Source organism: Rosa chinensis, chromosome 2, assembly GCF_002994745.2.
Source record: "Rosa chinensis cultivar Old Blush chromosome 2, RchiOBHm-V2, whole genome shotgun sequence".
Taxonomy (NCBI): domain Eukaryota; kingdom Viridiplantae; phylum Streptophyta; class Magnoliopsida; order Rosales; family Rosaceae; genus Rosa; species Rosa chinensis.
In genome coordinates, this window is record NC_037089.1 from 25,823,716 (window position 1) to 25,839,573 (window position 15,858).

The 15,858-nt window shown below is 36.8% G+C and overlaps 1 protein-coding gene and 1 long non-coding RNA gene across 2 annotated transcripts; both read left to right on the top strand.

Annotated features, from left to right (window-relative positions):
• Window positions 1-4,264: 4,264 nt before the first annotated feature.
• On the top strand, window positions 4,265-6,218 carry LOC112183994 (coatomer subunit alpha-2-like). Its single transcript, XM_024322305.2, has 3 exons — window positions 4,265-4,364; window positions 4,804-4,989; window positions 6,178-6,218. Exons 1-3 carry the CDS (start codon window positions 4,328-4,330, stop codon window positions 6,216-6,218), a joined length of 264 nt encoding a protein of 87 aa, XP_024178073.1. The 5' UTR covers window positions 4,265-4,327.
• An 8,506-nt stretch (window positions 6,219-14,724) lies between these two features.
• On the top strand, window positions 14,725-15,631 carry LOC112185781. The gene is made up of 4 exons (XR_002930458.2): window positions 14,725-15,026; window positions 15,170-15,252; window positions 15,416-15,495; window positions 15,579-15,631. It is a non-coding gene; the product is annotated as an uncharacterized LOC112185781 (long non-coding RNA).
• Window positions 15,632-15,858: the final 227 nt, after the last annotated feature.

The following is a 15,858-nucleotide window of genomic DNA, read 5'->3' on the forward strand; positions in this document are numbered from 1 at the left end:
GCGTGAAAGACAAGCTCAAAGTCTTGAACAACAAATGGACCCATCAAAGTAGACTTGAGAGCTCTCCTTTGTCCATCAATCGCAGAGAAGACTCTCCTTAGATGGCCATGTTTTCAGGATTTTAGCTCTCCATTTAACAAAATAAAATAAGATAAAAGGGTGATTCTAATTGGACCTCTAAATTTGATATTTGGACCTCACCTACTTATTAAACATCCAATTCATTTTTTTGAATACTTAAAACGCTAAGTACACCTCCTTAATTTTACCAAAACACCCTCGAACAATTAAATTTGTATCCTAAACCATTTGTTTTTTTTTCTTTAATCTTTATCAATTCAACCACGAAGAATTTGTGAAAAGGTTGCCTACATTTTTGGAGTACTTACCGTGGCGAAATTTGAAAGTGATTCTTAGAGGAACTGAACAAGTAGATAGTTTTAAAGATCTTTTGCTAAATCCATATCATAGTTTTGTTTTGTTTGTTTTGCAATATGAATGGTTCTAGAAAAAACTTTGGTTCTCAAATAATATATATATATATATATATAACGAGCCGTTAGAGAGCGGACGTCCGCAACCCAGAAAAAGTGCTGACGTAGCTCCTCCGGCCTCGATCGAGCGTCGACGGCGCGGTGCGGCGCGGCTTGCTGAATGGACGGCGGGGGTCTGTGAAGCCGGTTTGCGGTCGGGTGGAGTCGCCGGCGACCATTCTGCAGTTCTGCACAAAACCTGCAGTTGCAGGTGAGGTGGTTGCCCAGAAACCAGCAACCCTGACCTCCTTCGACCTCGATTGCTGCCCAGAAGAGGTCTGGGACGCCTCCGGCCAGCCCAGTGCCTCCATCGCAGCCTGGAACCGCCTGCTGCGTCGACGTCCGCCTGTGATCGGGATATATATATATATATATATATATAAATATAGTCTTCATCTGATCGATGTTTTCAATTAATTCACCTAACCGTCTTGTTTTCTAATCCACAAGTATGTAAGGCTTTGGACAAAAGCTGATGTTTTAAACAACTAGAAGAGCGTGCTAGGTACGCTTTCCACACTAGACTGCAACTCTATAGCCAATCATTTCCATGAGATCTTAATGCTTCTATGTGTTGTTGATAGGATAGCGTTCTATACCTTGATTGCATGTTTGATAAGCTTAGCTATTGTGTGTTCACGTAGACTAAGTACTTAGGGAAACAATAATAAGGGACATGATCTGCTCCGACTTGTTTCTTGGTTGGTTTATGTTCACAACTTAGTAATTGAAATTAGGTCAACATAACATTGTTTGAAAGTAATTGGGGGTGGATTTCCAAGTCTCTAACATGTTGATCTCCATCTTATTTTCTCAAAACCAAAAATCAAAATCGTTTTCCTTATGTGTTCTCTTTTATTTTTGTTAAAAACCAAAAACCTCAAATCTGTTTCAACTTAGGATTGCAACGCACCTTTCTATCCCCTTCTGTTTCCTACATCTTTTTCTCTGTTTTCTACTATTTGACTTTTTTCTTTAGATTAGTAATGTTATTTGTTTTGTGTGTTAGTTTAGTTTTGTTATTTGTTTTCTTTTGTGTGATTAATTTGATACCATTAATCTCTAGCATCGAATGATCCTTGCTTACTCTATATTGCTAACGACTACATTTTATAGGGTTAAGTTGAACGCTTGATTTTAGCGTATCAACTATGCTTCCACTTAAATTGTTATGTGATAATTGTAATAAAAATTGTTTACATTACGACCATTTGGATGGAAGCAGACCGTCAAGTTTGTTATAAGAATAATCCAACTTTTGAATGCTCAGAATGTTGACATGCATGTAGTGTTCATAAGTCTTCCGGTCAAGTTGTTTTCATATAGACTCAAAAATAATCGAAGAAGACATTTTGAAGACAACCATAGGAATTCATAGTCCTTTTTAAGGCAATGAAGTTCACTGACAACTTCTCCAGTTGATCTAAAGCGCCAATCTCATTTTGTATTTCTTAAAACTTAACAAGTATATACTATAGTTGATCATCTGCACACAAGATGTCTGATTGAAGTTTCAAGTGTAGGGCATATGCACAATTATTATCTCTTTAACTAATTCAACCAAATGATTTGTAACATACCTATAAAATTGTTAGCATCAAGGTATATCTCCTAAACATTGTTAGGTTTCCAATTTCTCTTGCTATGCATAATCATTAATTTGAAATAAGCATATCTTATACCTTAACATGCTAGCTATGGTGTTAATAGATTAGGGTTTTAGATAATTTGTTGGTATGTATGTTAGTTTGTACGTACCTGAGAGTTAGTTATAACTCAGATTAAATATTTACAGAGCAGATAAGTTGAAGATGGTAGCTGGTATGGAACCTGCAAATTGATTACCAAACAACCTGAATCCTTGAAGTTTGGACAAAGACCCAAACCATGACGGTATCACTCCCATAACCTTGTTGTATCCCAAGTTAATAAACTTCAAGCGGTACAAGCGAGCCAATTCGTGAGGCAAGGTACCTTGAAAACTATTATTTTGGATGTCTAGATCAACAAGCAATGATAAGTTGCCTAGCTCAGGAAGAATGGTGCCCGAGAGACCAAAGTAAGAGAGGTTCAACTCTGCAACTCAATGATGGCGTGCACCACAAATGACGCCAATCCAGTTGCAAACAGGGGTGGTGGTTGACCAATTGGTAAAGATCATGTTTTGAGGGTCACTGGTAATATGGGATTTTAGAGCAAGAAGAGTAGACCGGTCTGTGGTGATGTTAAGCTTGGTTTGTGCTGCCATAGTTAAGCAGCTAGCCGCCTCACAATAGATCAAGTATACCAGGAAGAACCAAGTACCTCTATCCATTGTTTGAATAATAGATATGCAAAGTGTGTGGAATTGTTCACTGAGGAGAGTTACAAGAGAAACTGGCTGGAAATAGTTTAATATATATGCACATGCTACTAATTCAGAGAGGTTTCTTACTTTTCTATCAACATATGCAAACTCACAGCACGTCCAAAGACTTGATTAGTTATAGATAAGAGTGGATGGGATCCTCAATCCAATAGAAGGTTCATAATGGCTAGACGTCGTTGGAGAATGTAATGGAATTGACAAGCTCAAAGATTTGAACAACAAATGGAACCCTTTAAGTAGGACTTTAGTGCTCTCCTTTGTCAATCGCACTAAAAAAAAAACTAAGCTTCAACCACGATTAGAATTTGTGTGCATTGATCCCAATAGGCACACTTTTTCGTGATCCACTTATAACAAATCAAGTTAACCCTTAGAATAGTTTGTTGGAATGCCTGATCCACATCACCACATGTTCATTATGCATATAGCTGACAAGTAGATAAACCCACAATCTTCAATAGACAACAAAAACTACATAAGTCCAAGCAATATAGACGTAAATCTGCAATAGAAACTACATATAAGTACTCCAAGTAAAAATCTATATATTATCAAACGTTGTGTAAAAACATAGAATGATAAATTATGGACAAAATACTGTTTACTCCCTACACTTATAGGGTTTCGACGTTTCAATTTCACCTAAAAAGTCCCTGAACTTTCCAATTTCACCAAAAAAGTCCCTGCCGTCAATTTTCCGTTAAAAAGTCTGTTATCTTGCTGACGTGGCACTATTTCAACAGTAAAATGACTATTTTACCCTTACTAACCCCAAAAAAAAAAATTTACTCTTTTTTCTCTGTTTTTTTAATTTGTTCTTTTTTATTCCTACTTTTTTTAAGGGACAATGATAAAAGAGGTTATTTTGAAGTGTCTTATTATAATTCAGGTAACACAAATGTACATATGATAATTAAGGTCACTTCTTTACAACCTACCACTAGAGTTAAACTTAATTACAGAAACTGCCACCACAGCTCTCTCTCCCAACAATACCCAAGCCCATCTGAATCCTCATCCTTTCGGACTCAAACCGTTACCAAAATCTCTCTCTGAGATCAGAGCCAGCGACCCGTCGGAATCATCACGCTCGAAATGCCACTGAGTCAAGCACCAATCAGAGACTCAGAAAGTCGTTAATAGCGAAGGGAGCAGTTCGCCGATGATTCCATAGCGGCGCCTTCGAGCTTCCTCTATATTGGCACCGTTGAGCAGAGCCACAACTCCACGAGTAGCGACGCCATGAGCAGAGCAATGCCGGAAGTGAACCGGTCGCCATACTAGAAACTCAAATCGATCAAGAGATCGGATTGGTACAGGCCGAGTCCCGAGTTGCAACCATTTCCGCAGATCGCGAAACCGCCACCGCCTCAGACCCTCGATTCGCAGTCGCCAATGACGTCTTGAGTTCTTCCAATCCACCGCCATGAGTTTCATCTTTGGCAAACGAAAAACACCTGCAGGTTCGTAAACTTTGATTGAATTTCTGGTTTCATTATCTCTACTATCGTAAGAATTACTTTTCCTATAGTTTGAATTCGTTGAAAATTTACATGATTTGTGAAGCTGTTCATGGAAATATTGCAATTTTTTTTCTTCATTCGCTGTTTTTGGCAAAATTGATTGAAGGAATATTTTCTTGTTGCTTGCCATGACGGGGTAAGCTGCTCATTCATCGCAAAATTGATCTAATTTCTATTTTGTGGTTCTAGAATCACCAAAGCTGTTCGTGGAAATATTGCAATTTTGTTTCTTCACCCATAGGTTTCTAATTCATATCTGATTGCTTCTTATCTCTTCGCGTTTCGATTGATTTGTGGTATCAAGTTCGTTAGAGTGGATGCTATTTCGTTTGTGAATTTTGTTCATGCGGTGGTGAATTTTGATTTGATTGAATTACAGTGATCACGGTGGTGAAGATGTTGACAAAGTTTGAGACAAAGAGTAATAGAGTGAAGGGACTGAGCTTCCACACTAAGAGGCCATGGATCCTCGCGAGTCTGCACAGTGGTGTGATCCAACTATGGGACTACCATATGGGGACTCTTACTGATTTCCACAAATCAGAGCCTCTCTTTGTGTCTAGAGGTACAAATTTCGTATGTGCATGTGTATTTTCGGTTTCGTTGGCATTTGGTATATGCAATTGTTTTTGGTGATTGCGGTATCTAGTTTTGGTTTCTTGTCGTAGCAAATCGTATAGATCTAGGTTGAAGGAAACTGTAATTAGAAAAAATAGAAGAGGAATTTTGAATTGGATGCCAGGAGAATGTGAAATTGACATAAACTGAGCTGAATAGTAGTAGTGGAATGCTGAATTAATGATATTAATGTTCCAATTGATTGAGCACGTAGAGTGGTTTATCAGATTGAGACTATAATTTTCGTGTTTGTACTTGTTTTCAATTTTATCTGGAAATAGCCATACTTGGAGATGTAACACCTTCAAAAATATTTTAAAAATTATTAAAGAAAGATTCTAGTTGCAGCAAGAGACAATAAAGAATGCTTCTGTACCATGCCACCATTTTGTGAATCTATTATAGATAAAATTCAATTAGATTTCAGATTTCATATGATGTATGTATTACATGTAAGCAATTATTATTATTTTTTTTTTTCATATGATGGCTACATAAATAAACGAATGAGCTCTTTTTTTTTTCTTAACACATACCTTATGATTGATCTAGAAATGGAGCAAGTTTTATTTTCACATTGATTGTAATGCTAGGCTTTTAGCTTAACTACTTTCATATCCAGTAAGATCTGTTTTTGGAAACTTTATGTTATTATAGTTTAGAAATAGCTTACCAATGAAACTAAATTGATTTAGTATGAGTATTGTTGGCAAACAAGGTCCCTTTCCTTGATTAGTTGATACCCATGTTACTCTTGCACAAATTAATTTACCCCTGGGGATAGGGGATTCTGGGGATAATTTTCAAGTTGACTTTATACTTTGAGATATGTATTGTATTCATGATTGAGTTTACTGCCTTACTTTTGTTGTCCCCTTTCCATTGAATTTTCTTGTAAGCATTACCACACATTTTTACCACCTGAATTGTCACTGTGGCATGCTGTAATGTTTGTTGTGAGATTGATGAGTATCTTATAAGTTAAACTAATATTATGTATGCCAAACAGATCTGCGTCTACATAAAACTATGCCCAGTATCCTAAAAGATATTTCTTTGGCCTTGATTGATGGTCATATGGTTCCTCTGAAATTTACTGAGGATAAAACTAATAAGTTATGCATTCTTTTTCTAGGCATGAACTTCTTCTTTTTGAACCCTTATGAGAAGAATTAGAAGAAGAGATGGCTAGGGACCCCACTGTATGTGTAATGGGTGAAGATGTGGGTCGCTATAGAGGATCGTACAAGGTGCCTGGCTGATAAGGATGGGGATCTCAGGGTTCTTGATACTCCAAGCACATTTGAAATGAAACTTGGATTGTTAATTATGTATTCTTCTGTTTGGTTTCTCTAAACTTTCAATTTGTACTCGCTACCAAGATATACAATTGCTCGCGGCATTGATGTTTTAATAACAAAAGGTGCTAATTCTATGCCACAACATAATTGGTCTTTTCAAATGAGCTCATTAGTTCTTGTAGTTTTCTTTTTAAAGATTCTCTGTATAGTCAACCTTACCCATGAGAACATTCAGTAGAAAGTGCTGATCATGAATATTACAAATAACAGTAACATAGCCAGCAACATGTGATTGACAATGAGTTGGCAAGTGACATGCGATTGACAGTTACATGATCAGTGACATGGTTAGTTACTTAGTTAGTGACATGTGATTAACAGTGACTTGAGGTTAACAGTGACTTGGGCAGTGACCTCACTAACTCATTGACCATGTCACTGTCAATCCCTGGCCATGTCACTATTAACCTCAAGTCACTGGCAAAGTCACTGTTAACCCCAAGTTATTGGCCATGTCACTGTTAACCTCAAGACACTGGTTATGTCATTGGTCAAGTTACTAGTCAGGTTACAGTTGTTATACGCATGTCACTGACCAAGTCACTGACCAAGTAACTGTCAAGTCACTGACCAAGTAACTGTCAATCCCTGGCCATGTCACTATTAACCTCAAGTCACTGGCAAAGTCATTGTTAACCCCAAGTTATTGGCCATGTCACTGTTAACCTCAAGACACTGGTTATGTCATTGGTCAAGTTACTGGTCAGGTTACAGTTTGTAAGGTTATACACATGTCACTGACCAAGTCATTGACCAAGTAACTGTCAAGTCACTGATCAAGTCACTGACCAAGTAACTGTCAAGTCATTGACCAAGTTACTGGATATGTCACTAGCCAGGTTATTGTCAATGTCATAGCCAGTGACATGCAACGTAGGTTTTTGAACATAAACCTCGTGTCGGTTTTTGAACCCACAAAAACCCATCAACAAGCATGGCTATAACAAGTTTCTGAGAATAATCTTTTCCCACTAGTTGCATAAAAAGCATACAGTAAGAACAAGGGTGAATCACGTGGAAATGGACCCAAAAAAATACAATTAAAGGGAACATTTAGGAACGATCCTAACCTCTGAAACGTTAGGCATGCAATGTATAATTCATTCAAAAGCCAATTTCCAATTAACATAAAAACAAAAGGAGTCCCAACTCCTAACTCCTAACTGAACAAAATAAAGAATCACTCCATTTATCATTAGACTTATCGATCAATATTTTACATGAACCTAAAAAAAAAAAAGAGTAAAAGAAAAGCAAATTGATTTCATTTCAATACCACATAGCAGTATAGCACCCAACTTCTTGAGCTTGTCAACAATAGGCCTGCCACCTCTTTGGTCACACCCTTCTTCAGCACAACATGAGCTTTTTCCACCAAGTCTTTAGAGTCCTCTACTTCTAAACAGTGAAAGTCCTACCCTCCTTTATGATTTTGATCTTTGCTGCCGCGTCAAACTTCTCAAGCTTTATATCAAATGTGATCTTCTCAGAACATGTCTTCGTAATAACTGGAGGTCTTCCTTCAATCCTAAACATCCAATTCAAGCGAGCCAATTTAACTCAAATGGAAAAACACTCTGCTGCGAGAAATGGAAATATCCTATAACCCAAAAGAGACTGATGTCATAGATATCATCATTACAAAAGTAAACTTTATATTCTACTTAGCACGTACAATGGCATAAAAGCATATAAAATTTGGTGCGGATTGTGATTTTTTGTGGTCAACAGTAAAAACTGCCAAAAGGAGCTAAATTGCATCACCAGGCCATATGATGAGGAAACCAGAAAGAGCAAACATAGTTTACTTGTTTTTATAAAAGATTAGGTTACTGAGCAGTTAGGTTTGACTCTTTGCATTACTACTGCAAGAAATATTAGATCCTCCTGAGTTTTTTATTACTTGACAAAATCTCTCCCCACCCTAACTAATAAAATTATTCATTCATCAGAATACCCAGATACTTGAAAGAAGAAACCTTTTCATGTATACAAACTTATCTAACATATCATGAATGTGACATGGATTTTGAGCTCTTGAGTTGCAAGAGTTGCTGGACTCAAACGGACACTTGCAGACACAAATTAGCTCATTAAATTTATTATAGGGAAACAAATTAACAATTTAATTATGATAGATAAAAAAAATAAAAAAAAACCTATAATTTCATAAGAAAAGGGAATTAGAAACTATAGTAGTGTTCACAAAGCAAAAATAAAACTCCTATAGCATCTTCCATAACATTAAGAAACTAATTGATCAACTATAAGCTATGTACTACTAGTGCAGAAATTAAGGAGAAGGATCATCATTGAAATAACAAGGAAACCCAACGATAGAAAGAGATGTGAACAGTTACGCAGTAGTAATTTGAATCCTACCTTCTTACTTCAGAGAGCCTACCAATCAGAACAAATACAATGGTCCCGCTGGCCTTTTGGGAAGCTTTATCAACCAGCTCACTTTAACTATTAGCAGAGCAAGAACAAATCAAAACTAACATAACCTATTTCTATCACAAATCAACCCATCGAAACATGAACTACAACAACAATTTCCTCAAGCATCCAAAGCCTGCAACACATCAAATGTTGCACCACAGCTTGAATACACAAAAAATTATAAATTTGAGACCTAATTTCCCCTCTAAGTTTTTGGCACTAATTTATACTGTGCCATGAATATCAACTGCATCGCCTCAAAATTATCGGGATCATTACAGTACACAACCTAGAGTACCCCCTATCCCCAATTTTGGCATGAACATCTTCAAAAGAAGACAGAATACCCGAAAACGAGTACAATTTACTGAATTGTATCATTCTCCTTCGCCCTCGTGGCATTTTCACACACCTCAAGTTCTTGAATCCAATCCCTAAACCAAATTCCCCTCAATTTCCCACCAACATTGCTCCTTAACTTTCCACAAAATTCACCAACCAAACAAAAAAATCACACCTACTTCTTCAAATCATAGAAAATTCCAACCATCCACGCATTCAATATGAACTACAACACAAAAATCAGTACCGAATCTACAACAACATAGCCACAATATGAACTCAAAAATTCACAACCTCAAATTCAAGCGAGGCTAATCAAATCGGAGAGAGATTGAGAGCATAGTATAAGAGCTAAAGCAAAGCCAGAGGTGTGGAATATACGAAAACCCTAGCTGCGAGAAGTACCTTACTTCGATTTCTGGGTTTGCAGAGATCTCTTCTTGCCACCTGAGCTGCTAAAAATGTTGACTGAGAGAGAAAGAGTGTGTGTGAGATAGAGACCTCTGTATGAATAGGAGAACGAAATTCGCGATGAGGAAGAAGAAGTTGTAGGTATAGATAGAGTCTCAAGCACCGAATCTCGGCAACAGCTCCCGTCATCTTCATGATTGTCGTCGCCTTCCAGTTCGTCTCTAGGTTGCTTTCCAGTCGGAGATGGAGGTCCAGTGGTCACCGGCGACTCGGCTCCTGCCGGAGAAAGATCGGTGCAAAAACACATCAACTCGAAGACGGCGAGGGGTTCGATGCAGAGGCGGAGAACAGTGGAGGGGAGTAGCTAGCGTAGGGAGGATTCTCTCGATCTGGTTTTGATATTGAAACACAAATTGGGTATATTAAATACTAAGGGTAAAATGGGAAACGAAAATATCACAAACTGACCTTTTTTAACATTACTTCATTATTAATAAGGACTAAATTAATATTACTAACAATTCATGATGGACCTTTTTATCAAGTGAGAAACTAGGTGACTTTTTTATCATTTCACACTCTAACGTGACCTTTTCCATCATTTCTTTTTTTTTAACTCTTTTTCTCTATTTTTTTATTTGTTCTTTTTATTCCTACTTTTTTTAACTCTTTTTCTCTATTTTTTTAATTTGTTCTCTTTTTTTTCCTACTCTTTTTCTCTATTTTTTAATTTGTTCTTTTTATTCCTACTTTTTTTAACTCTTTTTCTCTATTTTTTTTTAATTTGTTCTCTTTTTTTCCTACTCTTTTTCTCTCTTTTTTAACTCTCTTTTCTCTTTTTTATTTATTTGTTCTCTCTGTTTTTTTTTAACACTATTTTCTCTTTTTTTATTTATTTGTTCGCTCTCCTTTTTTATATATATATATATATATATATATATATATCTTTCTCTTTTCTATTTAGCTCTTCTTCCTCTACCTCCTCTCTGCTCTTCGGCCTTATTTTCCTCCTTGATCGCAGCTCCAGTTTTCGGGCACGCTTGGAAGCCGGAATGGTCGGGTTCTCTTCCCTTCAGATTCCAGCCCCTTCGTGGTGTCAGAGCTATATCAGAAGCTTTCTCTCGACGTCAATAACGTTTCTTTGGTGTTGGTTTGTTGAGATGATGAGCCAATAGAGATTCAAAGAGGATAAGATATTTGAGTTTTCCTGCGAGTTTCCATTTTTTGGTCTATTTGGCAGTTTCTGATCGTAACTTTAGAGAGAATTGTTTGAACTGTTTTGGCACCGAAGAAAGGGAGGTGGAACGTGAATTGATTTGATTTTGGTGTGCTCCGATTTAGTTTGGAACCGTTGTATGGATAGGGGTGATTAGGAGAGGTGGTGATGCTTGCTAGCATGACGGGGATGATGGATGGACGGTGAAATGGTCAGCACTTGCTTGGAGCGGCGGGCACGCCAACGGTGATTAGGAGAGGTGGTGATGCTCGCCGAAAACTAGAGCTGAGATCAGGGAGGAGGAAAAGAAGGCCGAAGAGCAGAGAGGAGGGAGAGGAAGAAGAGGTAAACAGAAAAGACAAAGAAATAAAAATAAAAATCAAAACAAAAGAGAGAGAACAAATAAAAAAAGAGGAAAAAAGTTTTAAAAAAAAACAGAGAAAAAGAGTTAAAGAAAAAAGAGTAGGAAAAAAAAACAGAGAAAAGAGGGTTAAAAAAAAAGAGAACAAATAAATAAATAAAAAAGAGAAAAGAGAGTTAAAAAAAAGAGAGAAAAAGGAGTAAAAAAAGAGTAGGCAAAAAAAAAAGAGTAGGAAAAAAAAGAGAGAACAAATTTAAAAAATAGAGAAAAAAGAGTAAATCTTTTTTTTTGGGTCAATAAGGGTAAAATAGTCATTTTACTATTGAAATAGTACCACATCAGCAAGATAACAGATTTTTTAACCGAAAATTGACGGCAGGGACTTTTTAGATGAAATTGGAAAGTTCAGGGACTTTTTAGGTGAAATTGAAACGTCAGGGACTGAAACGTCGAGACCCTATAAGTATAGGGAGTAAACAATATTTTGTCCATAAATTATTGTACCCAACTAGTTTGGAGTACATTCCTACTGTGTAACTTTGCTTCAAGATGATAGAGGCTTATTCACCAATTTGATAGCCACATACATTGATCCATCAGACTTGCTCAACTTTGTCAACTAAAATAACAAGAAATGCCTATTTTGTAAATGGCAAAGGTCCTCACCGACCTACTGTATAGTTTGAAACTTCGAAAATCATTATGGTAATATCTTGTCCTAGTATGACTTGGAGTATCCACAAACAAACTATTTGGTCCTTTCCGAGGCATATTGAGGATGTCATAGTTGAAGATGTCAAAAATAGCCAAACAATTATTATAGAACAATAACAATTCAAAACAATTCCTTACGGAAGTGGAGCAAACTTGACTACCAGCATCAATAAGTTTCAATTAATGTTTAGAAATTATGGTGGAAATCCTTTAATTGCTGCTTATAGGAATCTTGGTTCTATTAACATTTTAGTTGCAGAAGCTACTGCTTTGAGGGAAGGTCTTTGTACAGCTTTTCTTCAAACAGTCTCTCATTTCATTGTAGAAGGAGATTCAAAGTTTATCATTGATAGAATATTGGGTAGAACATCTACTCCCTAGCGAATTCCCATCCTAATTAGAGACACTACTACAATTATATGCTATAAGGACACCTATCAAGGACACATTATTCATGTGGTGTCCTTGAAGGGTGATAAGGACACTCACATACAAATGAGATTATTTAGAGGGTTGAGACTATTCGGAGGACACAACCGGCCTCTTGAATGTGGTGTCCTAAATAAGCCAATTTCAGTTTACTGCTCCAAAACAGCTCCAAAATTTGCTTTCGCGCCCGAGCCCTCTCCCTCCCCAAATTTCGCTTCCTCCCTCCCAAATTTCACTTCCCTCCTCCCCCAAATTTTCGACTTCCCTCTTCAATTAAAACCCACTAGAAGAGGAAAGATGATGTTTCTTTTAATCTATTTCCAGTTTTTAGAACAAAAAAAGAAACTCGATCTGAAAGGAGCTTCGAGCTGATTCCAGTCGGTGGAGGAGGTGGCAACTACAAGGCGACTCGCAACAAGGTCCAACTCGTAGTAATGGTGTGAGGGTTCTTGGGTTCAAAATCAAAACGACGATACGTCGTCTCTCCTCTCTCTCTCTCTCTGGCACGGCTGCACGGCCCCTCTATTCTCAGCCTCTCTCTCAGTCGCCGGTGACATTGTTGATTTGCTACCTCGCTGGTAAGTCGAATTTCTGGGTTTTAGACTTTTAGTTGATTTGCTGCCTCTCTCATGAATCATGATTCTCACAATCTCACAATTTCTGGGTTTACACTTTTCAGTCGAAGGCTCGAACTCTTCACTCTTGGTTTGCTCTCTTCAACTCTTCCTCAAGCTGTGATTCTGTGAAGCTCGGTGACTCAAGGTTGGAGAAATTTGGGTTCGATTTCTGGGTTCAAGTTCGGTGATTCTTCAAGCTCAATTTATGGGTTCGAATTTCTTGAATCTCTTGTTAAGTTACTGGGTTCGATTAAGTTTCTCATTCTTAAGTTTTTGATTTTGGGCTGTGGTGTTTCTGGGTTCAATTAAGTTGCTGGGTTCGAGCTGTGTTGGATGACTTTGCTTACTGTATCTGTTTTGAAATATCAATATTTGGCCTCTGTATCTATTTTGGATGGGAATTGAATCAATTGATTAATTAATAATAGAATTGCATTTGTTTTGGCCTCTGTGAATGAGAATTGAATCGATTGATTGATTGAATTGCATATTTGCATCTGTTTTGGCCTCTGTTAATAGGAATTGAATCGATTGATTAATTGAATTGCATTTGCATCTGTTTTGGCCTCTGCTGGGGGCTTCCTATTTGCTAATTTCGGTGAGTAAACGTGTTCTATTTTGTATTGGAATGGTATTTTTTTTGTTTTGATTTTGGAAGATTCAGGTCCAATCGATTTTTAATTTTTTTAAATTTTGTTTCAGCTTTTGCTGTTCACTCTCTTCCCGTTGCTGTTGCTGCTCTCCGGTTTTGTTGTTCACTCTGCATGCATCGATTGGCTCTTCTTTACCTATTTGGGTGAGTTGCTTCTTTTGTTTCGCATATATTTTCTTTTATTTTTTACTCTTGAATTTGTTTTTTAGCTTTTTTAGTTCTTCATATTTTTTGTTCAAATCCTTTTGAGTTTGGTTATTTGCATAATTGGTTTGTCTTATATGCATATGGTGGATGTTTGAGCATAGAATTAATTAGACAGTTGATGCATATGATGCACAAACCACAAATTGCAGAATGTTTGAATCAGGCAACACCCTGAACTTAAAGATAGGCATGTAGCTGTATGTCATTCTGATAATCCAAAGGGCACTGCTGAATTTCATCTGCAAACTACCGTGCTCGAGATTACAGTCTGTTTTGGTAACAATTTTTCATTGCAGTTTTTTTTTTCTTCTGTCGATCATTCTTTAATTTGTTTCCACTGGGTATGTTATGTGTGGTTAAAAATTTTAATGTGTATTTTCAGGAGTGAGGGCTGCGATGTTTGTTAGAGATGCTAAGGCTCTTTGTCCACACCTTGTCATTCTTCCTTATGATTTTGAAGCATATGAGGAGGTAGGTTATCAGAGGACATCATTCTCTTATGCTTTAAATTACTGCTAGTATCTTCTTTGTTTCTTATATCCTTACTTTAGCAAGTTTAGTGGATTTCTATATTTCTATGTGTCATATGATCTATTGTGCAGGTAACTAATCGGTTCTATGACATTCTGCATAAGCACTGCAGAAAAGTACAAGTACGCTTTTGGAAACCAATTTTATTTATCTTTTTAATACTTACTTCTTCAGTTGTGTTTTTGTTAATATGCATGTTGTTGAATTTAGGCAGTAAGCTGTGACGAAGCATTTTTAGATGTCACATACTTGGAAGGGGTAGATATGGATATGTTAGCCTCAATTATAATACAAGAGATCTTTGAGACTACTGGATGCATTGCAAGTGCTGGCATAGCTAGAAATATGCTCATGGCTCGCCTTACAACAAGAACTGCTAAACCAGACGGTCAATGCAACATTCCTCCCAAAAGGGTATGCATTTCGTGGTATATAGTGGCCTTTTTTTTTTATCTATCTTTGCATTTCGTGGATGATTTGTTTTGTTAATGGTGGTGGTGATAGGATTGGGTATGAGAATTAAATGTTCAGGATCAGAAACTATATTCAATTAAATTGATGAATTGAATTTTTTCTTTTCTTTTGTTCATTAGTGCAATATGCAAGAAGGGATGGAGGGAAATCCATTTGCTAAAACCATGAAGACTGTTTCAAGAGGCATGGCTGTTCTTACAGTTCCGTTTACCATGGAATTTCCAAAGGTACTTTGGCTGATTTTAGTTTCTTTCACGATGTATTCTGTATGAGCATCTTTCCTGTTCTTTTTAGAATATATGTGAATAAAGCCTTGCAATTCAAGCTGATGGGTTTGAACTTAATGGCACCTCCTCTTCCTTGAAACCAGAGTGTAGGCTGAGTTCCTTATTTACTGGCTATCATTCTTATGGGTGCCAACAATAGCAAAGACATACATTTAATCAAGCTTTGGTAACCTTTTTCCTTTTTCCTATCCTATGTGAAAGTCTTTATTTTTTTTCCTACTCCCTCCCCCCTCTTGTATATTTCTTTCTTTCCTTTTTCTTAATAATTTTACATAGTTCATAAAAAGTCATTAGGTACCATCCGGATTTTCATTTTTTCTTCCTTGTAGTGAGGTATTACTTTATGGCACAAGAAGCTTATAGCAGAAAGAGCATATTCAGGCATTCTGAGTCACCAAGTAATTATCAGGTATCGATGCACCTAGTTTTGCATGTTTATGTGAAGTGGTTTTCGTTGTAACGTTTAGCTTCTTGTTTATGTATCTCTTCCAGCCACAATCGTGAATCGTAGCTGGTTCTGAAGGTATCGAAGGCTTCAACCTGCTCATGGAAATGGGGTGAGTTCTGCTTCCATTTATTCTTTTTGTCCAACAGTTTTGTAGTTTTGCTATGTATCTTATGTATTGAGAACTATATATCACCTAAACATACATATATATATATATATATATTTTATAGTGTATGCATATATATTCATCATTTTACGTACTCATCATCTCTCTTTTCTTTTCATAAGATTTTGATGTCAAAGAACTTGATGAATGGTATGTGA